This window comes from Puntigrus tetrazona, chromosome 16 (assembly GCF_018831695.1).
Source record: "Puntigrus tetrazona isolate hp1 chromosome 16, ASM1883169v1, whole genome shotgun sequence".
NCBI lineage: Eukaryota > Metazoa > Chordata > Actinopteri > Cypriniformes > Cyprinidae > Puntigrus > Puntigrus tetrazona.
The window spans coordinates 420729-445381 of NC_056714.1; the positions used below are offsets into that span (position 1 = coordinate 420729).

At 40.3% G+C, this 24653-nt stretch overlaps 1 protein-coding gene across 1 annotated transcript in view; it reads left to right on the top strand.

The window, feature by feature from the left end:
- mboat1 (membrane bound O-acyltransferase domain containing 1) overlaps positions 1-21616 on the top strand; it is a 65247-nt gene extending 43631 nt beyond the window's left edge. The window contains exons 8-13 of the mRNA XM_043261578.1: positions 5871-6063; positions 6167-6270; positions 6392-6456; positions 10418-10550; positions 19822-19973; positions 20952-21616. Of these exons, the coding sequence (XP_043117513.1) occupies positions 5871-6063; positions 6167-6270; positions 6392-6456; positions 10418-10550; positions 19822-19973; positions 20952-21075 (771 nt within the window). The 3' untranslated portion in view covers positions 21076-21616. The remainder of the gene's footprint in view (positions 1-5870; positions 6064-6166; positions 6271-6391; positions 6457-10417; positions 10551-19821; positions 19974-20951) is intronic.
- Positions 21617-24653: the final 3037 nt, after the last annotated feature.

Below are 24653 nucleotides of genomic sequence, written 5' to 3' on the forward strand. Positions count from 1 at the left end.
AAGCAAAAGGTGGCTACTTTGAAGAACCTAGAATATGACATTTATTTTCAGTTGTTTCACACTTTTTTGTTATGTATACAATTGTGTTAATTCATAGTTTTGATGCCTTCAGTGTGAATCTACAATTTTCATAGTCATGAAAATAAAGAAAACTCTTTGAATGAGAAGGTGTGTCCAAACTTTTGGTCTGTACTGTATACACACACACACACACACACACACACACACACACAGGTGCTGGTTATATAGGATATCATCAAAAAGTTGATTTATTTCACTAATTCCATTCAAGATGTGAAACTTGTGTATTATATTCATTTATTACACACAGAGTGATATTATTTTAAATGTTTATTTCTTTTCATTTTGATGATTATAACTGACAACTAATGAAAACCCCAAATTCAGTATCTCAGGAAATTTGAATATTGTAAAAAGGTTCAATATTGAAGACACCTGGTGCCACATTCTAAGCAGCTCATTAACTTAAAGCACCTGCAAAGTCATTTTGATTGTTCACTTAGTCTAGTTCTGTAGGCTATACAATCATGGGGAAGACTTGACAATTGTCCAAAAGATGACCATTGACATCTTGCACACGGAGGGCAAGACACAAAAGGTCATTGCAAAAGAGGCTCGGTGTTTACAGAGCTTTGTGTCCCAGCACAGTAATAGAGAGGCGAAGGGAAGGAAAAGATGTGGTAAAAAAAGTGTACAAGCAATAGCGATAACTGCACCCTGGAGAGGATTGTGTAACGAAACCCAATTAAAAATGTGGGGGACATTCACAAAGAGTGGACTGCAGCTGGAGTCAGTGCTTCAAGAACCACTACAAGAGATTCAGCTATTGCATTCCTTGTGTCAAGCCACTTTTGAGCAACAGACATCATCAGAAGCACCTCGCCTGGACTAAAGACGAAAAAGGACTGGACTGCTGCTGGTCCAAAGTTATGTTCTTTGATGAAAGTAAATTTTGCATTTCCTCTGGAATCAGGGTGCCAGAGTCTGGAGGAAGAGAGGAGAAGCACAGAATCCATGTTGCCTAAAGGTCCAATGTAATATTTCACAGTCAGTGATGGTTTGGGGTGCCATGTCATCTGCTGGTGTTGTCCACTGTGTTTTCCGAGGTCCAAGGACAACCTAGACATATACCAGAAAGTTTTAGAGTATCCCTGTTCTTAATTGGCCAGCAAACTTTACTGACCTTAACCCCATAGAAAATCTATTGGGTATTGTGAAGAGGAAGATGCAATATACCAGACCCAACAATGCAGAGGAGCTGAAGGCCACTATTAGAACAACCAGGGCTTTCATAACAGCTGAGCATGACTCTATGCCACGCCGCATTGCTGCAGTAATTCAGGCAAAAGGAGCCCCGACTAAGTAATGAGTGCTGTACATGCTCATACTTTTCATGTTCATACTTTTCAGTTGGCCAAGATTTCTGGAAAAAACTTTATTTTTATTGGTTTTAAGTAATATTAAAATTTTCTTAGATACTGAATTTGGCATTTTCATTAGTTGTCAGTTATAATCACAGAAATTAAAGGGATATATATATCTGTGTGTAATGAGTGTGTGTATATGTATATATGTGTATGCGTATATATATATATATATATATATACAGTCATGTGAAAAAATTAGGACACCCTTTGAAAGCATGTGGTTTTATTGTAACATTTTCAATAAATGGTTATTTCATCTCAGTTTCAACAATACAGAGAGATTAAAGTAATCAAACTAAACAATGAAAACTGAAGAAAAGTCTTTTCAAGATCTTCTGTACATGTCATTCTACAAAAATGCCTATTCTAACTGAGGAAAAAGATAGGACACCCTCACATGTATTCCCTCTTAAATTGGCTCAGATCTCACACAGGTACATCACACCAGGTGCACATAATTAGTAGATCGTTACTCTGCATGTTGAATGAGGCTTGCCCTATTTAAACCTCAGACATTTAGTTTGGTGTGCTCCTGACTGTTGAAGTGAGAGTGAGCACCATGGTGAGAGCAAAAGAGCTGTCAGAGGACTTCAGAAAAAAGATTGTAGCAGCCTATGAGTCTGGGAAGGGATTTAAAAAGATCTCAAAAGATTTTGAAATCAGCCATTCCACTGTCCGGAAGATAGTCTACAAGTGGAGGACTTTCAAAACAACTGCCAACATGCCCAGGACTGGTCGCCCCAGCAAGTTCACCCCAAGAGCAGACCGCAAGATGCTAAAAGCCTAAAGTGTCATCTCGAGAACTACAGCAGGCTCTGGTTACTGTTGATGTAGAAGTACATGCCTCTACAATCAGAAAGAGACTGTACAAGTTTAACTTGCATGGGAGGTGTGCAAGGAGGAAACCTTTGCTTTCCAACAGAAACATCAAGGCCAGACTGACATTTGCCAGAGATAAAGGTGACAAAGACCAGGACTTCTGGAATAATGTTCTTTGGACAGATGAGTCCAAAATTGAATTATTTGGACACAAGAGCAGAGGACATGTTTGGCGTAAACCAAACACAGCATTCCAAGAAAAGAACCTCATACCAACTGTGAAGCATGGAGGTGGAAGTGTCATGGTTTGGGGCTGCTTTGCTGCAGCAGGACCTGGTCAGCTCACCATCATAGAATCCCCCATGAATTCTACTGTGTATCAGAAGGTACTTGAAGAACATGTGAGACCATCAGTTAGAAAATTAAAGCTGAAGCGGAACTGGACCATGCAACATGACAATCACCCAAAACATACTAGTAAATCAACCAAAGATTGGCTGAAAAAGAAGAAATGGAGAGTCCTGGAATGGCCAAGTCAAAGTCCAGATTTGAATCCCATTGAGATGCTGTGGGGTGACTTGAAAAGGGCTGTCTGTGCAAGAAACCCCTCAAACATCTCACAGCTGAAAAAGTTCTTCATTTCCTCAGACCGATGTCGGAGACTGGTAGATGGCTGCAAGAACCGTCTCACTGCCGTTATTTCAGCCAAAGGAGGTAACACTCGCTATTAGGGGCAAGGGTGTCCTATCTTTTTCCTCAGTTAGAATAGGCATTTTTGTAGAATGACATGTACAGAAGATCTTGAAAAGACTTGTCTTCAGTTTTCATTGTTTAGTTTGATTACTTTAATCCCTCTGTATTGTTGAAACTGAGATGAAATAACCATTTATTAAAAATGTTACAATAAAACCACATGCTTTCAAAGGGTGTCCTAATTTTTTCACATGACTGTATATATATATATATATATATATATATATATATATATATATATGTATGTGTGTGTATATATATATATATGTGTATATATATATATATATATGTATATATGTGTATATATTTATATATCATTATATAGTGTTATATAATAATATTCACTTTTTGAATGGAATTAGTGGAATAAATCAACTTTTTGATGATATTCTAATTATATGACCAGCACCTGTATATATTTAGTATAGACCAGATAAACTAGGGTAGAGGCTTTTTCCCAGACGGGTTTAGGGGTGTGATATTCAAATGATGATTGTTTTCAGCCGCCACATTTATCAATATGTGTTCATTCATACAATGGCGGCATACAAATGTTTAAGTTTATTTGTGTGCACAGATCTACGCTTGTTTCTATATTAGACTGCTAATTGAGACCCAATGACAGTAATTGCCAGTGACCTGCCCTCATGTTATCTAAAAAAATTAGGTGACATTCTTGCTTGCAATTCCTGTAATAGACTTTTCATTTAAGTAAAATAGTAACTGTGACACTGTTACTAGTAACTGTGACACTGGGGGTCATGAAAATTAGTTTGCATATGTTTTTAATCCATTGAAACATATTCAGCAGCATTTCTGAGTGTTGACAGAGAGGTCTGCAGACGAAAAGACGCTGTTCATAAGGTGTGCGAATATTAAACTGCTTTAGAGGCATTGAACAGTTAAATACACACACTTGTACAGGTTAAAATGAGAAATAAATTTCATTTAGCATTATACTGGATCTGGGTCACTCTTAGTGACAGAAGTTAGGCTAGAATTAGTTAGCAAGTATTATGAAATTTTTATGGTATATTTTAATGATTTGTGTAATTTTAGCTGTATATGAATGTAGCCAATGATGGGCAAGTTACTCTAATTCTCTAATTACTAGTTTGTTTTGGACATTACACTGTTGTAAATTTAATTATTACATTTACAACAGTGTAATGTACAAATCATTTTAACTTGTTAAGATTGATACAGAATTTATTATGACATAAGGATAGACATGAAACATTGTTATTTTGTATTTTTTTCAAGTAACTACATACATTATTCTGGTTACACTTTAGATTAGAGTCCAATTCTCACTATGAACTAATTAAGTATGACTTTTGCCTCGATATACTCCTGATTACTGCTTATTAATACTTAGTAAAGTAGTTGTTAAAGGAATAGTTCACCCAAAACTGAAAATTACAGCATATTTTACTCACTGCCCAACCCATCTTAGGTGTATACACTTCTTTCAGACAAACACAGTTAGTTTTTTTATAAATGTAATCTGGCTTTTCCAAGCTTGGTAATGGCTTGTGGATAGTGGCTATTATTTTGAAAATCTGATATATCGGCAGGTACTGCGATGTGAAACTAACCTGTACGCCTTTTTGTTTTCAAATTAGTTTCAAATTTTTAAAACTAGAACTATATTTTTGTTACATTGATCCGTCAGTCATGTAATGTTAGTCAATGGCAACCAAACTTTCCAAAGCTCAGAAAGTAAAAAAAAAACCAAAAAACAAATTAAACTCTAAGACGATACACTGAGGTGTTAAGACACAAAACGATCAGTCTTTGCAAAAAAACTAACAGTACTTATATAATTTTTACCTGTTATACACCACAATCTTCAACTGTCCTCAGCTCATTCACAACATTCAGTACATTGTCAGTGTGCCTCATTAGTGACTGTTTCTATGGGTCGTGATACGTAAGGATCAACGCCTATATTTGTGTGTACATATCTATGTGCTAGAGAACATTGATGGTTGTTATGAATGAGCTGAGTTGGAGATGTTTTAACACCTCAATGTATCGTCATAGGCCATAGGGTTTAATTAATTTTTTTGACTCTTAGAGCTTTAAAACAGACTGCAATGGTAAAAATGGTAAAAAAAAAATTGTGTGTTCTACTGAAGAAACAAAAAGTCACCTACATCTTGGATGCACTGAGGGTAAGCAGATAAACATAAAATTTTCATTTTTGGGTGAACTATCCCTCTAAGGTTAGACTTTTAAATTGTGATGTTAAATTCACTATTGTATTGTGTTTAAATGTATAAATCACAACATTTAAGTCTTAATAATTGATGTTTCTGTTTTCTATCTAGTCTTCAGAATACGAAACTATTGCAATGAGCATGTTGTTTCTGTCATGTGCTGTGTGGGGTAGACAAGTCAAAACAGACTGGGCCATCTAACCAATCAGAGCAAAGTAGGCTCATGAAAAGTAAGGGTTTAGAGAAACTGAATCTTAGAACTGCTTCGAACTAATTGCTTGAGAATTGTTGAAAAATCAGGTGATAATAAATACATATTTAAAGAAAACAAAAGCATTTTTTCAACCTTCTATGCATGTAAACCTATTGTAAGAATCTCCTAAAACAATATTAGGAACATTAAAAATGGCATAATTTAGCTTTGAAGTGCCCCTACACTTCAAAGCTAAAAATAACTATATTGCCATATATTAGTTGTTTGAGTGAAATAAAATTACTCATATTGTGTTTAAAGATTTTGGTTATATCGCTCACCCAAATGGTATGTTTGTTTATTGCAGCAGTGTTGTAAAAATCAATGTTTTAACATTTTTATCCACTGAGATGAACTCCTTCTGTTCTTGTACAGAGGACTGTGATTAATAAGCTTCTTGTGTGCGCTTGCTGTCTGATCTGGTTCTTCATCATCACAAAAGCATTCCCTATAACATACAATGTGGACCCACAATTCATCAACGAGGCCTCTTTCATTACAAGATTGGTCTATGCCTTAATTTCTGTCCAGGCAGCCAGACCCAAGTTCTACTTCGCATGGATCCTCGGTAAGCAGAGAGGAAGGGGTTGAGTGGGGTGGGGGTGGTGGGTGTTGGGGTATACATGATGTTGATGTCTTCTTAAACATTATCTAAAATTCTCCATTTAAAGCGGATGCCATACATAATGCAGCGGGGTATGGAGTCAGGGGTGAAAACGAAAGGGGAGAAGTGTCATGGGACCTCATCTCCAATGTTCGCATCTGGGAAATAGAGGTTTGTTTACTAAAAGGCCAAGCAAAGAGTGTATTAAGTACAGCATTTTCTAATGCTTCACAAAGGGGATGTAGATCTCTAATACCAAGAAGTATAAAACAAATGTTTTCTTTATCCACAGACCGCGACGAGCTTTAAATCATTTATTGACAACTGGAATATACAGACTGCACTTTGGCTGAAAAGGTGTGTTTTAATTAAAATATTATTATTTCAAAAATTAGTAAAATAATCTGTTGCTATTGACAAAAAAAGTTATTGGAGCATGTTATATGAAATGACACTGCTTACACATTATTTATGAGAGCAAAACAGAAACAACAGAGTAATACTAGTAAAATAAGGCATATGGAACATGTCCAAAACTAGTCAAGACAAGGAAGACATTGCCTGAAGGGAATGAGTTAGTAGCTGTGTTGCTAAAACTATGGGTAGCATTTTTCTGGAGTGAGTCTCTGAAGCCTGTATACCATCATGTCAGTTCACTGGCAGATAAAGTCACACTAATGTACCAAGTCTGGCAGTGAGTGTTGTGTTGTTGCTGAATAGAAATTGGTGACATTATTCCACAAGTGTTATAAGTGACTGTTACTTATCGCTTCCAGTAGGAATTTAGGAACAGAAAATAGTAATGGAAGCATTCAGAACAACCTTAAATGAAATATTCTACCGGGGAATCAGCTTCCTGCTGGGCAGCCAAAGACGGATATCCCTAGTGGATAACCAGATTCTGACACCTGGTTGTAGACAGGGCTGCTGGATTAGCGAGTGTCTGCATTGATCTTATGTCTCTGGACTGCTCTGCTGGAGATGGACGTGATGTGAGTCACGTACCTTCTCACTTTCTCAGAAGTAGTAATCTTCTGCTAAGCCTTCTGAATGATTTTTGGTCCAGGGAAACAGAGGTGGTTGGTATCTGCACACAAATTGAAATGGTGTAGTTTCTTGGTGTAAGGGGTTTTGTGCATACTCAGCCCAGGGTAGATACCAGTTCCAGCTGTCCTGATGTTCATGACAGTAGGCCCATAGATATAAATGTTGTTGGCAAAGGCTTTGTAGATCTTGGATGATATGGTTGTGATATTCGGATGGATTGGGTGAGTATATGAGAATGTCATCTATGTAGATGAGGATAAAACAGTTGAGCAAGTCTCTGAAGATTTTGTTCATAAAGATCTGGAATATGGAAGGTGAGTTGGAGAGCCCATATGGCATAACCTGATGTTCATAGTGCCCTCTCGGTATTACAAAGGCAGTCTTCTATTCATAAACTTTTCGAATACGAATAAGGTTGTATGCACTTCTCAGATTTCGCTTACTGACTATATGTGCTTCCCACAGTTCTTCTAGGGAGGCTTGAACCAGTGGAAGAGGGTATGCAAACTTTACCCTCTGATCACTGAGGATGCGATAATCAATACAGGGCCTCTAAACTTCATCCTTCTTGGAGACAAAGAAGAAACTGGATGTGGCAGTTGAGGTGGATGGTTGGCTGAACCACTGTTGTAAGGCTCTCTATCAAGGATCAAAGGGAGATCTTTTGGGAATTTGGCCCCAGGCAGCAGGTCAGTTGCGCAGTGCCATGGTTGGTGAGGTAGGTGTGTGGGAGCAATTTTACTGAAAGGCTCTTTATAGGAGTAATATTTAGGTGGTCTGTAGAGAACTGGGGCTTTCCACTGTGGTCAAGTAAAGGTGTAGCTTGGGTGGAACAGGAATTGCAGGATGTCTCCAGATTCCCAGTTCACTTTAGGTTGGTGGTGAACCAGCCATGGCCATCCCAAGACAACAGCCACGGTGGTCTCTTCCAGTATTAGTAGGAAAATAGATTTGGAGTCAAAACAACCAATTTCCATCTTGTTCACAGGAGTACAGTAATGCACCAATCCCTTGCCCAGCAGTTTTCCCTGGATGATGAGTGGTATGCTTGTGACATGGGATTTTGAATCTGACTAGGCCATTGGAGGAGAAGTTTCCTAAGGCTCCAGAGTCCACAAGAACTGGGAAAGATCAATTGTAAAAAAAAATTAGAAGGGCATTTATATGAGGTATAAAGGTGATGGAGGGAGTGACAGGGCATGTGCGGATTGTATGGTCACTGGCACCAAAATAGGGGCAGAGACCACAGGTAACTCTTGCAAGATTGTTCTTTGTTGGAGAGATGGTAATTATCCATTAGCATAGGTTCTGGAGCAGGGAGTGACGGAGTGGGAGAGGAGGCTGGAGTTGGCAAAAGATGAAGTTGTATCTCCAGATAGAGAGAGCACTGAAGTAAAAATCTGCTGTAGCCGCCTCTGCTAAGAAGGTTGTTGGCCAGGCTATAGGACTAGCTGAGCTAATTGATTGCATGGCAGCAAAGGTAGCAATTTGCGCAGGGCTTAAAGGAAGGTGCTGGTGCCTCTTGTGGGTCCATGAAAGAAACTCTGCTTAATATCTTTGGTTCTTGTTTTGTGGGCTGGTCATCTGTCACATCTGGTCAAGCAAGCAGACGTGGTGAACTTCTAATTTCTCCAAACTCCCTGAAAACTGCAGTTGTTAAGCCCTTTCTGAAAAAGAGATCTTGATAACAACAAATTGAGCAACTACAGACAAATTTCAAATCTTCCTTTCATAGGGAAGATTATTGAAAAGGTCATTTTAAGCAGTTGAACAATTTCCAATTTCGTTTCAGAGCGCAACACTTAATATATTAAATGACATTCACCTTAATTCTGATTGTGGCAAAATATCAGTGGTTGTACTGCTACATGTTAGTGCAGCATTTGACACTATCGATCACAACATGCTTCTAGTGAGACTGGAAAACTGGGTTTGGCTTTCTGGGATACTAGGGAGAGGTAATTATGTGAGTATAGGAGAGCATAAGTCTGTGGACGTCCATGAAATGCGGAGACCTTTGCATCGCTCCTGTTTAGCCTGTATATTCTCCCAGTAAGTAAGATAATGAGAAACAACCAAATTGCCTATCACAGCTATGCTGATGATACCCAGATTTATTTAGCCTTATCTGCAAAGTCAATAGCCTTGACTCCCTCTGCCAGTGTATTGATTAAATTAACAATTGGATATGCCAGAATTTTCTTGCTGAAAATTTTTGGAAACAAAGATAAAGTTTTCAAGGGGAATTCATACCATGAAACATACCTAGGGGTCAAACAACTAAAAATCAAATCTTGGTGTGATTCTGGAGACAAAGTCATGTCAAATCAGTAACTAAATCAGCATACTAACATAATTTTATTATTTAACATGTTTTAGACCACTGAAAAGAACCACCTGCCTACTGTGATATTAGAGCTCAGGATTATAAAATTATCATTATTGGGTGAACTAACCCCTCAGTGGAAACTTGGGAAGAAAGGAACAGTCAGTAATGTCATTTACAGGCAGTAGAACCTGGATGGATTATGATCACAGATGTCTTCTTACAGACACTCCATTTGTTAATGCCCATAAGAAAGACATGATTCTGGAAGAATAACTGTAAACAGGTGTCAGAGAAAATCACTCCTGGACAGAGCTACCCATAGCATAAACTACTGTTACATCATCAAAGTGACCAAAACTTTTCATTAAAGGGGTGGTTGTTTGCTTTATTTTTTTTTACTTTAGCACGTGTAATGGAGTAAAAGCATAAATAACATCTGCAATGTTACAACATTCAATGCAAAGTGAGAAATTTACTTTTAAAGAAATCGCAACAAAAAATGCATCATATCACATCATAACATCAATAACCCCAATGTTCACAAACCTTATCCCCAGAAACATGCAACTACCCCTAATGGATAAGGAGGCATGACATTTCCGGACAATGTGCACTAAGCATTTAGCAAATCACAACTTACTAAACCAGCTAAGTAATCTGAGCCCAATTGCGTATTTCTGAGGGAGGGCAACCAGCCCCTTTAAGCCCCTTTAACCTTTTTTTGCTTGTTCTGATCATCTTGCTCTCATCCCTGTTTTATCTATAAAGGCATAAAAGGTCATAAATCTAACTTCAAAATTAATAAATTATTTCAACAACCCAATTATATTGTTATAGTGATTACAAAATATAGGTATTTATTTGTATTTTATCTTATGTATGTGTATTACCATATATCTGTTTAGTGCCATTTCTTACAACCTTTTATTTGTTATGCTTCAGTGTATGTTATGATCGGGCACCATATTACCGCATGCCACTCACATTTGTGCTGTCGGCTGTCTGGCATGGAGTTTACCCAGGATACTACTTTACATTCATCACTGCAATACCCATCACCTTAGCAGCTCGCTCTGTAAGTTTCTCTCTTTCTTTCTTTCTTTCTTTCTTTCTCTCCCTCACTCGTGTACTATCTCTCTGTCTCTCTCTCTCACTCTTACTCTTTCTCTCTCTCACACTCACACACACAAATATATTTTCTCAATTTCTCCTCTAATGACACTGCAAATAACCTTAAACTTCCTTACAGTAATTGTATATGGTAACTAATAAGACACGTTGCTGTACGTACTAATTTGGCCAGGATGTCAAGGTCACACATCTACTTTTTTCAAAAGACATACTGAGATTTATAATGACCACAGGGATTCAGGACCTCAGTTTAACGTCTGATCTGAAAGAAACACCAGCAAAACGATACAGGCCAGGCTAGGCAAAAGAGTATAACTGATTAAACAAGTGAGGGTCAGGGTGGGCGGCAAACAACCAAAAAACTAGGAAACGGCCCAAGGTCAAACTGTACTACTGAACATTTTGAGTTATGTTATCGAAAGTATGTGTGCTAGAAACTATCCTAGCTGCTAAATTCTGAATCAATTGCAATCAATCAGTTAAGTTGCATGAATAAGCACTTTAGTACTGTCAAAGAACAAAAAAATGGAGCCCAAAAGCAAGAAAACTTTTAAGAAAAAAATAAAACATAACAGAAAGAAAACTTGTCCTTGCAGGAGAATCAATCTGGGCTGAGAAGGCGAGGAGCGACCCCTCTCAGTTCGGACAGAACAGAACAGGGTCTAATAGGTGAACAGCACTGAGCAGAAGTTCAGGCAGACAGGCATCAAAAGACACCAATAAACAGAGAGAAATAAGGCAGAGACAGGTGCCGTTTGTGATTAAAAAAAAAACAGCTGAGATGCAGATAGCATACCAAGGAATAGGGAGGGGGAAAAAACACTGGAGTGAAGACCTGCTCATGATAAGTAATATATAGAGAAATTAAAGAACAAAGTCTAGCAATGTTACGTAAATGAAAAAAAGTATGTAATGTAAAATATTCCACAGCAAACCATCCAGTGTAACCCTTTTCACTTGGGTCGAAAAGTTGACCGAGCAATAAAGAAGCAAGTTAAAGGATTGAGTTTTAGATAAAACAGACCTAGAGCCCACCAGGAGGGCTTCTGTTTTATTTGTATTTAACATTTTAAAAATACAGAACATTTAGTAAGGTCAAGAGGGGATTGGAAAATATTTGGTTTTGTACAAATATACACTGAAAATGGAATTTAATACCATAGGAACAAAAAATATAGGTACAAGCAATAGGTAGAATATTAATTATGAATAAAAGCGGACACAACACTGACCCCTGTGGAACACTGTAACTAACTGAGACAGGATCTGAATGTGTATTCTTGATCTGCACAAAATGTTTTCTCAAGTGAAATAATGACGTGTATTTTAAATAAAAAAGGGTGTTGATTTGCACTGTGACAATTAAATCAACAGTGCATTGAATTGCATTACAAACAAACAATTTTAAAGCTTCAAAGATTGCATTTTTAGAAGCTGTAATTTAACATGGTAGTATATACAAGCTGTGAATATTTAAATAAAAAACATTCTTTACAAATATTCTATTATCTGGTTAAAGGTTTCCATTTACAGCTTTGAGCTATATAGCTAATCACAGACATATGTAGGTATTTTTACTTTAATTGTATCTTTTACTTTAGTTTTTATTTTTTTTACTTTGGGGAACGTGAATCTTAAATAATTTTTTTTATTACACTGATTCAAAATTCATTCAATATATTATATTGACCAATCTGTCCAGTGTTTAGCGCAATTTAGTGTATCTTACGAGTTTGGTTTTATTTTACAATACACAACACACAAGACACTGATTCTTTATAATGAAACAAAAGTTTATTGAGCTGTTCTATATTAAATACATTTGTATTTGACTAAAAGTCCAAAGTCTAATACTTGCTACTAATACTTGCTTCTAAAATCGCAACCTGAGTATTCACCAAATCAGAAATTTAGCTTATCGATAACTTCCTACACTTTGCACAATTTCAGCATAGATTGAGGTTGTTTGTGTTACTAACTGATGCTGGAAGGCACTAAGCCCAATTGGCTTGTCTGATTGGCTGGTGATCTACCTGGATGAAGTCTTTGGAATTCACTTGCCGGTGAAAGGTTGTTACCTTGGTTACGGAAGAGAACGGAGTCGGTTGCCTAGGATGGATGCTAAGCCCTAGAAGTTATAATAGTTTATCTGTGAGTTGGTTGTGCAGGTTTAGGCTTTGGAATTAAAAGATTATGCATAGATTAAAAATAACACAATTTCATAAATGCATATACAGTGGTATGGCAAAGTTTGGGCACCCGTGTACATTTTTTTCCTTTATAAATCATTGGTTGTCTGGACAAGAAATTACTTTTATATATATTATAAAGGAGACAAACACAGTGATATTTGAGAAGTGAAATATGCAAGAAAGTGTGCAAGAATTTTGTGCATCCTTCTTTTACAGAAATAACAGCCTCTAAACGCTTTCTATAGCTTCCAATTAGAGTCTGGATTCTGACAGAATGTATTTTGGACCATTCTTCTTTACAAGACATCAGTTCAAGTCAAGTGGCTTTTATTGTCATTTCAACTACATATAGCTGTGCAGTACATAGTGAAATGAGACAACGTTTCTCCAGGACCTGGTGCTACATGGAGTCACACTTACATCACAATACAAAATAACTCACATATTGAGCTAAGACAGTGTCTTAGCCACATAAAGTGCAAAGTGTGCAGACTAGTGCAAACAGCAGGGAAGTAGAGTGCACACCCAGTGTGCAAACTAGTGTAAACAGTGCAAAGACAAAATTAGTGCAAGGCAAAGACATAATTAGTGCAAGAACACAAAATAAAAACAACAATAAATATGAAGTGCACAACAATAAATATGACGTGCAAGAATGCTTATGGAACAGGAAGTCCATTCAGGTGTGGTTATTGAGGAGTCTGATGGCTTGTGGGAAGAAACTGTTCAGCAGTCTGGTTGTGAGGGCCCGAATGCTCCGGTACCTCTTTCCAGATTGCAGGAGGGTGAATAATGTGTGTGAAGGATGAGCGGGGTCCTGTACTATATTGTGGGCTTTGCGGATGCAGCGTTTGGTGTCTTGCGATCCAATACGGTGCAAATCCCAAACCAGGCAGTGATGCAGCTGCACAGGACGCTCTCAATGGTCCCCCTATAGAACATAGTCAGGATGGGTGGAGGGAGATGAGCTCTCCTCAGCCTCCTAAAGAAGTAAAGGCGCTGCTGGGTTTTCTTGGTGATGGAGCTGGTGTTGAGTGACCAGGTGAAGTTATCCACCAGATGAACACCAAGCAATTTGGTGCTCTTGACAGTCTCCACCTTGGACCAGTTGATGGACAGTGGAGAATGGTCACTCTTTGAAGTCAACAATCATCTCCTTTGTCTTGTCGACATTCAGAGATAGATTGTTGGCTCTGCACCAAGTTTTGAGCTGTTGCACCTCATCTCTGTATGCTGACTCGTCGTTCTTTCTGATGAGACCCACCACGGTCGTGTCATCAGCGAACTTGATTATATGATTGGAGCTGTGCATCGCTGTGCAGTCGTAAGTCAGCAAAGTGAACAGCAGTGGACTGAGCACACAGCCCTGAGAAGCTCCAGTGTTCAGTGTGGTGGTGCTGGAAATGCTGTTAGCGATTGTCTCCCGTTGTTTTATTCTGTGCCTCAAAACGTGCGTAGAAGTCATTCAGCGCATCTGGTAGGGAGGCATCACCATCACAGACAGGTGGAGTTGTCTTGTAGTTGGTGACTGCTTGAATGCCCTGCCATATGCGCCGTGAGTCACTGCTGTTTTGGAAGTGGCCGTGGATTCTTTTTGCATAAGTGCGCTTTGCTTCTCTGATAGCTCGGGACAGTTTGGCCCTCACTGTTTTTAGAGCTGTCCGGTCCTTTGCTCTAAAGGCAAAGTCTCACTCCTTCAGGAGAGCACGCACGTTAGCGTTCATCCACGGCTTCTGGATAGAACGTGTGGTGATGGTCTAGGAGACAGTCGCATCATCAATGCACTTCTCGATGTAGCCAGTCACTGATGATGTGTACTCCTCCAAGTCAATGGAATCGCCGTTGGTTGTAGCCTCCCTAAATATTTCCCAGTCAATACACTCAAAACAGTCCTGAAGAGCAGAGATGGATCCTGCTGGTCAGGTTTTAATCTGTTTCAGAACCGGGTTAGAGAAACTGATGAGTGGTCTGTATGCTGGAATCAACATAACAGAATGTTTGTGTAAACAAGATCCAGCGTGTTCGCTTCTCTCGTAGCAAAGTGCACATGCTGATAGAATTTAGGGAGCACTGTTTTGAGATTTGCGTGATTGAAATCTCCGGCGATGATAAACAGTCCATCGGGGTGAGCATTCTGCAGCTCGCTAATAGCTTTGTACAGCTCGCTCAGAGCCTCCTTAGCATTAGCACTGGGTGGAATGTAAACTCTGATAGTGTAGACGGTGGTGAATTCCCAGGGTAGATAAAAGGGTCTTCATTTGACAATAACGGACTCCACTAGTGATGAGCAATAGTTGGATATAAGCACAGAGTCCTTACACCATTCCGTGTTGATATAAACACACACGCCACCACCGTGTGTCTTACCGCACAGTGCAACATTTCTGTCAGCATGAAATGCAGTTAGCCCGGTTAGCTGAATGGCAGTGTCCGGAATTCTGTCGTTTAGCCACGTTTCCGTAAAGACAAAAACACAGCAATACCTATACTCACGCCGTGTAGCTTGAAGTCGAATGTAGTCCATCTTATTGTCGAGTGAACAGATGTTGGACAGAAAGATGGAGGGGAGTGCCGGCCGGCTAGGGTTAGCGGTTTGCCTAGCACGGACACCCACCCGTTTACCACGCTTCCATTTCCTCGAACACCGCTTGCGGCGTCCTCTTCCCCGGCCTTCGGCATCAGGAAACACAGAGGACTGAGGGCCTGGTCCGCACAGCAAGTCCGCGTGCAACGTTGTCGCTCAGTTTAGTTTGGTTTCTGAGCAGTTTCAGTGTCTGTTGGTCGTATGCGCGGACACAACTGTCATTGGTGTCCATGCCCTACGAAATTTCGGCTGAAGCATACAAAATTTTGTCTCGGACAAACAAAAAACACCATTTTGGTTCCGGAGTAGCCGCCGCATGCTACTGCTGCCCCGCTATCTTGGAATCTAATGTCCAGTTCAGTCAGGTTTGATGGTTTCCGAGCATGGAGAGCCTGCTTTAAATCACACCACAAATTTTCAATAATATTCAGGTCTGGGGACTGAGATGGCCATTCCAGAACGTTGTACTTGTTCCTCTGCATGAATGCCTTAGTAGATTTTGAGCACTATTTAGGGCCGTTGTCTTGTTGAAAGATCCAGCCCCAGCGCAACTTCAACTTTGTCACTGATTCCTGGACATTGTTCTTCAGAATTTGCTGATATTGAATGGAATCCATGCAACCCTCAACTTTAACAAGATTCCCAGTTCCTGCACTGGCCACACAGCCCCACAGCATTATAGAAACCACCACCAAAGTCTACTGTAGGTAGCATGTTTTTCTTGGAATGCTGTGTTGTTTTTCTGCCATGCATAACGCCCCTTGTTTTGCCCAAATAACTCTTTTTAGTTTCATCAGTCCACAGCACCTTATTCCAAAATGAAGCTGGCTTGTCCAAATGTGCTTTAGCATACCTCAAGCGACACCATTTGTGATGTGTGCAGAGAAAAGGCTTTTTCCACATTACTCCATACAGCATCTCCTTGTATAAAGTGCGCTGAATAGTTCAACGATGCACAGTGACACCATCTGCAGCAAGATAATGTTGTAGGTCTTTGGAGCTGGTCTGTGCATTGCAAAGGGGAGAAACACTTAAAAGTGGCCTCCTTTAAATACTTTCTCATGAATGGATTCACCTGTGAATGGAGGTCAAGGCGTCACTGAGGTTATCAAACCAATTTTGAGCACCGCTCTAGCCCACCAGGGAGCTATGATTGGTTGTCATGCCAGTCAGCTCTCAACTACCTCTCAGGAGGTTGATTCCCTCACCTCTCAAGTGGCTAATTTAAACGACCGGGTTCAAGATCTTCAGCAGGAGATACGAGTCTCATCCCATATTCGTTCCAACCCTGAGCCACATGCCAACAATCCACCTCCTTATGACGGGGACCCGAACTCTTGCCAACTCTTGCACTTCAGCCAGGTCGTTATGCCTCTGAACAAACTAAGGTGGCTTACGTCATCACTCTTCTCACCGGCAAGGCTCAAGCGTGGGGGACAGCCGTGTGGGATGCTCAGTCACCTATATGATCCAGTTTTGTTAATTTCAGCACAGAGATGAGAAAATAGTTTGACCGTTCCGTCAGAGGAGATGAGGCGGCTGCTAAGCTTGTTTCGCCTCCGTCAGGAGAATCAAACCGTCACTGACTACCTCATTCAGTTCAAGACACTTGGGACAAGTCTTGTTATGTGTCTTGTTTGGGTGCTGCTTCTCCTGTCTCTGTGTCTCCCTTTCCTCAGGATCAGGAGACCACCGCAATGCCTACCACTTAGTCAGGATAAAGGAGGGCGATGAGTGGAAGACAGCATTCAACACTCCCTCGGGACACTATGAATATCAGGTCCTTCCGTTCGGTCTCCTGCTCTCCCGACTCTAGAAAGGCTCTGCAGCGATTCCTGGGATTCGCCAATTTTTATCGGCGGTTTGTCAGGAATTTTGGACAGGTGGCTGCACCCTTAACTGCGCTCACCTCTACTAAGTCACCTTTCGTATGGAATTCACGGGATCAGGAGGCCTTTGATAATCTTAAGTCCCGGTTTATCTCTGCTCCTGTTCTCTCTGTTCCAGATCCTAAGAGACAATTCATTGTTGAGGTTGACGCATCAGATGTCGGGGTCAGCGCTGTCTTGTCCCAACGCTCCTCCAAGGATGGGAAAGTACATCCCTGTGCTAAACCCTGCTGAACGGAATTATGACATCGGCAACAGCGAGCTGCTGGCAGTCAGGCTGGCCTTGGGGGAGTGGAGTCACTGGTTGGAGGGGGCCACTCAGCTTTTTTGTGGTCTGGACGGAGCACAAAAATTTAGAATATATCCGTTCAGCCAAGAGGCTGAGTTCTCGGCAGGTTCGCTGGGCACTTTTCTTCAATCGCTTCAAGTTTACCCTCTCGTAGCGGCCCGGATCCAAGAATGTCAAGCCTGATGCCTTGTCTCGCCTTTTTGAGCCCCCGGGAGAAGCGGCTTCTGCCGACCCGATCCTCCCTCATGGGGTGGTTGTGGGGGCTCTTACTTGGCAGATTGACCTATTACCCTGGGAGCCAGGAGATCGTTGGCAGCCATCAGTCAACGATTTTGGTGGCCATCTATAGGCCAGGATGTCAGGTAGTTTGTGTTGGCTTGCTCAGTCTGCGCCCAGACTAAGACCTCTAACCAGCCTCCGTCAGGTCTGTTATGTCCCCTCCCTATTCCCACCCATCCTTGGTCCCATATTACCTTGGACTTTGTTACTGGTCTTCCCCCCTCTAAAGGCAACACCGCTATCCTTACGGTGGTGGATCGTTTCTCTAAATCGGTCCATTTCATTGCCCTCCCCAAACTCCCCTCAGCCAAGGAGACCGCGCTACTGGTTATCGACCACGTTTTCTGGCTCCACGGGTTGCCTACGGACGTGGTTTCTGATCGGGGTCCCCAGTTCGTCTCCCGGTTTTGGCAAGAATTCTGTCGACAGATCGGGGCCTCCACGAGTCTGTCTTCAGGTTATCACCCTCAGTCTAATGGTCAATGTGAGCGAGCCAACCAGGATCTTGAAAGAGCACTCCGCTGCCTGGCGCTTCGTAATCCTGCCTCCTGGAGTCAGCAGCTTGCCTGGGTAGAGTATGCCCACAATACTCTACCAGTGGCATCAACAGGTATGTCACCCTTTGAATGTTCTGTTGGTTATCAACCCCCCTTGTTTCCCATCCAGGAACCCGACGTTGCGGTGCCGTCTGCTCTAGCCTTTGTCCGGAGGTGTTGTAAGACCTGGAATAAGGCCAGGAGGGTCTTGGCCCAGACCTCTAGACGCACCAAGGCAGCATGTTGATGTTGATGCATTCTGACTCTGAACTGCAGTTTGCTAGTTTGATTAAGTTTTTGTTTGTCCAGTCTTAGTCCTGTTTTCAGTTAGTACCGTTTTTTTGCCTTGTTGACTTTTTGTTTGTTAGTTTCTCGTTTTCCCCTTTTTGGCCCCATCTCTCCAGCCCACCTTTTACCCGGCTCAGGACGGTCCTCTCACTGACGACTTTTGGGTGCCAGTGCCTGTCTCGGTCCTCTAGCGGGCGTATGCTGGACGTGGCTACAGCGTGAGGCTCCCCAGTTACCGCTTTGACCAACCACCTTTTTCCCGCCCCACCGGTTGGGTCTGGTTCACCCTTCGTCCCATCTCAGTCGGCGGCCAGCTATTTCACCTTTTGGTCAATTACACAAGAACCCTTGTTTGTCAAATAAACTCTTTTTTTTTCTTCTGCAATTGGGTCTGCTCGTCTGTCCTGACAGTGAGGAGACCAGGAGATGGTCAGGAGAATGCTTCTTTTGCGGCAGATTTTTTTGAATTTGCATGTGCATTACCAAAACCACTTTAGACATGTCATTGTGCAGTACCACCACCTACTGATAGGAGTATGGTGAACGTATGTAAATCTATCTCATGCAATTTAAAGGGGCAGTCTGTAATTTTTTGAGTAAAAATTTGACTATGACTAGGGCTGCACAATAAATTGATTCAGCATTAATATCGTTATTTTTACAGATTTCTTTGCTCAGACACTGCATTTACACCGTGAGAGCTGTACATAAATACCGAGTTTAAATAATTTTAGCAGCAGAGCTATTGCAAGGGATTCTCAGTGCTAAAAGTCCAATTAACCTTTCTTGAAACCTCTGTGTTATTGAGCAGAGGACAGGTCACGGTTACTTAGCAACGGCAGAAGTGGCGAAAGCACGAGCCAGGAACATTTTGGAAAGAAATAGAAAGCGGTGCTGAGTATTTATAGGATTGACATATGAACAGAAATAACATTATGATGCATATTTAAGTCATTTTTACCTCCTGTAATTTGGCATTTGGCATCCATGACATTTAATATATTTTCTTTCATTGCTATATGTTTTAGCCGGGCACCTCTGGTTGAGTTGACTCGGAATGACCCTGTTGCATAATCAATTTAGCACTCATCATTCTTAGTCACACCTGCCCAAAACCCACTATTCACTATTGCATTTGTTTTGATTTGATGTAATCAGGTGCGCAGGAACTTCCGGGAGTGTTTCTTGTCTTCTCAGCAGCTGAAAATCTGCTACGATGTTGTTACATGGGCTGCCACTCAACTGACTGTCTGCTACACTGTAATGCCCTTCCTTCTACTTGCAGTAGAACCCACCATACAGTATTACAGGTAAAAGCTCAGTTGTGATTTATGTAGTATGAAATTTGAATATAGTCTGGTCCTTATTGCAGCTTATTCCAGTCAAGAACTGTCCATTAAAGGAAGGTATCATTCAGTCAGCATATGGAACAAAATGATGGGATATTTATATAGATAAAGAATAATTGATGATGGGTCATTGAATTATTAAGGTTGTTAGCTGTTTATTATTTTAATTCCATTACAGTGTGCAAAACAAATGTTTTATCAATAAAACTAACACATTTTGTCTGTTTTTCTATTGTAAACAAAGTTCTCTGGTTTCATTTTACAGTAAATACAGTCTTTACTTAGATTAAAACAGATTACTTTGACAAGTGGAATGCACTTGTCAAAAAGAGTGATGTAATTTCATTATCATTATTCAATTCTTGTTATTCTCAGCTGAGATGTTCCCATGACAACGCAGCATGGTGTGCTTCAGCAGATGTTGCTGTTTTAATGTCATGTCGTTTTATTGTTGCTAGCATAACACCTGCAAATAAACATACATTTTATATTTTAAAGTGTTTTTTTTATATAAAAACTAATATGTATTAAATCTTTTTTTTAAAATATACAATTAATTTTTTATGCCAGTGTCCAGTGTCCCTTCATAAAGCTGCTGATGCATGCCTTGCTGCGTTCACAGGAACATCCCAGCTGAAGATAATGAGACAATTGCATTGCTTTCTTTGCAAAGTGCATTCCAAACAATTAAACTCACTCCAAATTGTGTGGGTTATTTTTCTCCAGGTTGTCAATATATTGTCCTTAAATGCAGTGATAAAATTATTGTTGGTGTTGGTGTTACTGTTATTATTGCTAGTACTAGCACATACTACTTTAAAAACATTTTAGGATATAATGTGACCACCTTAGATCATTTTAGTGTAGTTTGATGATATATGTTTCATTATGTTATAGTGCTGGTAATACTTGTCATTTGGTTTCATCTCTGTCCTTCAGATCAATGTACTTTCATCTGCATGTCATCAGCATTCTGGCTATGATGTTTCTGCCCAGCAAACACCGTTCCTTCAAGTCTGAACTCCATGCACAGCATTCTAACAATAATGTGAAGGAGGACTGAACCGTTCTGCCCCTTCTGTAGTGTGTGTGTGTGTGTGTAGACACTGACACACAAAGGCTACTTTGTTTGAACAAAGTAATAGTAATAATAATAATGATAAAATCTCAGTTGGTCTCACTCTCAGGCCACAGCTGAGCTGTTCATAAATACAAACAGCATATACACACAGCATACCCACCAGAAATACAGACAATTCAATCAAAATAACACTTACTCAAAAGCAGCTGGAGCAATGCTTTCACATGAACCTATAATGATTTATGATGTGCACAGTATAAGGAGGCAAATGTCAGTGTTTGTCAGTTTTACTAAATAAATGAATGCTGCCTATTTAAAGGTCTTTTAAAATAGTTTAACACTGTATTATATCTTAGTTTGTGGTGTTAAGATGTTGATTTTGACAATGTGAAATTACAATGTAGTACAACTTTTATAAATATTGAATTTAAATACTATTGAAAATATTAACTGAAGAATAACCAAATTAGAATAATGAAATGTTATGATTTGTGGTGCCTAAATAAATAGTACTGGTTTTTGAACAAAATAGTGGGTGTGTGTCCTATTTTATTTAAAAACTGCCTAAAAGGGGCTGTGGCCCTACACCTGTTTTTTTAGATTTCTTCTCTCTCTTCCCCTTCACCCCCTTTCCCTCTTCTCTCACTTCTGCTTCAAAGGAGTCTTTTGGAAATTGGCACACTTGTTGTCACGTATTTGGACTCTTTTGTTGTTGTTTTCATGTCCCACATGCTCTGTGACCTACTTTCTGTTAATTGTCTTATTGTGTTCAGGTGTTTTAAATTAATTTTGTTATTTACTTTGTGTATATAGTTCCTGTTTGTTTCAGTTCAGTTGGTCCGATCGCTTTCCTTAATGTAGCCATTTCCTCAATAGACTCAAAAAGAGTAATTTTTTATGCAATCCCTAAGAAATAGCGTGCTAAGCCAGTTTGGTGGCCAGACATCAAAATCTCAAAAACGTGCCTCCGGCTCCGTCCATTGATCATTGATCTGACTCACCAATGTAGAAAACCACAGAAGTCACTAACCTACTAGAATAATGATTTCAGACATTAGAGTTAACCAAGATTAACATTTATTTTGCCAGGCAAGAATATTGGTTTAATTCAAACATTTTCACAACAGCAGTACATAAACAAAACAAAGATAACAAAATTAAACAAACATATAAACCAAATTCTAAAAGTATTTGTAAGGTAATCATACCGGTTCTAGAAAATACATAGTGTGGTGTATGGAGACACGATCACTCCTTGTTATGTTTTGTCACTTTCCTTATATACTCAGATCAGAGAGATCCCAAAATCTGTTGTAAAAACCTTTTGGTGTTTAGGTTCCCATGCTCCAGGGTCACACCTGGCTGGAACATTTTCAGAGACCTTAAAGGAGGACACCTTTGTTCCTTTGGATATCCCTTCTCGGATTAGTTTTATTGCATGGCAGGTTTTTGGTTTCACTCTTTACACCAGCATTTCACTTGGTGCACCGATGGAGGTTTAGATGTTGATGTCAGACTGATTACTCCCTGGTGGATTGTGGCCATCACTGAATCAGACCCAAAATTTACAATAGTGCTTTCCTGGGCCACTGTGAGTGTTGGGCGGGAGGCATGCACACCTCCCAGTCCTGATCTCTTGCAGCAAGATGATTGGTTCCTGGGCATAAGCATGGCTCGCGACCACACCATGGCCTGGATCTTCTCTTATTCCCCGAGGTGCACAAGGAGCTGATGACCTCATGGATGACCTTTTTTCAGACAGAAGCTGCTTGTCTGCCTCCCCCTCTTTACCCTCAATGGTGAGGTGACATTCCCCAGGTGGAGAGTGCAGTTCCACCACTTGGAGGAGTAGTCCTTGTCTCCTGTCTCAGGCCTGTTGGCTGTCAGCCGCTTCTGCACCGGAATGCCTGGCTGTCCTGCCAGAATATTGAGCCAAGATGCTAAGATGCATGAGGGTAGTACCAACCTGAGGTTGATACAGGATCTGTGCTTGTCAACTGTAGGCCAAGAGTGGCATCTGTTGCTCAGCCTGACCGAGATGGGAACATTTGCAAAGTTTGCTTTAACGCCATATCTCTCAGGCTGAGCTATTCGGTGACTCTGTCAAGAACTTTGCCCAGGAGTTCTAGGCAGTACAGAAGCAGACTAAGGCAATCCAACACATCCTCGCTCCTTGGTGACCTTCCAGGTTCAGCAAGACTTATTATTATTATTCCTTGACACAGACTCTTTCTTTGGTTTGATTTCGAGGGTTGTACATGGGAGTACAAAGTCCTCCTCTTCAGGCTCTCCCTGTCCCTCCATGTCTTTATGAATGTTTAAAAGGTAAGTTAAATTAAATCATGCCCCTTGCCCCGTTAAGGGAACTGGATCTCAGGCTGCTCATTTTGACCCAATCGCAAGTTCAGTTGTGCGAGCAAAGGGACTGGGTGCTCCAGTTGGGGCTTTGGGTCAACTGGGAAAAGAGCAAGCTCTCCCCAGAGAATATCTTTTCTCGGTATGGAGTTAGACTCAATCCAACCACTGCTGCAGGGCAAGCATGAATTGGTTCCACATGGACAATACTGCGGCTGTGTCGTACATCAATTACCAGAGGGGTCCATAATCACACCACATGTCACAGCTCACCCACCAACTTTTGCTTTGTTGTCAGATGCAGTTCAAGTCGCTGCACGCCAAGAAGACCCCCAAAGATGCACAATTGAATGCATGGAGATCAGCAGAAAAGGAATGCTGTCTCCAAGCAGAGGTTGGCTGTATTAAAATAGTCTTTGGTGCTGGTGCACAGAGTTGACGATCAGTTTTAAAGCAACTCTATAAAGATGTAAATAGACTTTGCCTGCCAACACATTTCCAATCATCGCTGGTTAAATCTAGGAAGACGGCACTATTATATGAGTTTGAAAGTTATAAATAAAATCATACTTACACATTTATAACTTGGTGATAATTCAAAAGCAAAAGGTTTACCATGCTTACTCACTTTGACTTAATGTGTAGCCATTATTTAAATAAAACTCTTGATACATCACAAAGACTTGTTGTCTGGGTAACAGATGTGCTGGTCATAAAATTGGAATATTATCAAAAAATCTTTATTTATTTCACTAATTCCTTTCAAAAAGTGAGACTTGTATATTATATTCCTTCATTACACACAGACTGATATATTTTTATATTGCTTTTAAATGGTCTTTCAGTCTAGTTCTTTATGCTACACAATCATGGGAAGTCTACTGACTTGACAGTTGTCCAAAATATGACCATTGCACAAGAAGGGCAAGACACAACTTTGTGCTTTGATACAACGTGTGTTGTTAAAAGTGCTACATAAATAAAAATTTAAATGACTGACAAAAGGTCATTGCAAAAGAGGCTGGCTGTTCACAGAGCTCCAAGCACATTAATAGAGAGGCGAAGGGAAGGAAAAGATAGATTAAAAAAAGCAGAAAAAGTGGTAGAAAAAAGTGTGCAAGCAATAGGGATAACCACACCCTGGATTGTGAAACAAAACCCATTCAAAAATGTGGGCAAGATTCACAAAGAGTGGACTGCAGCTG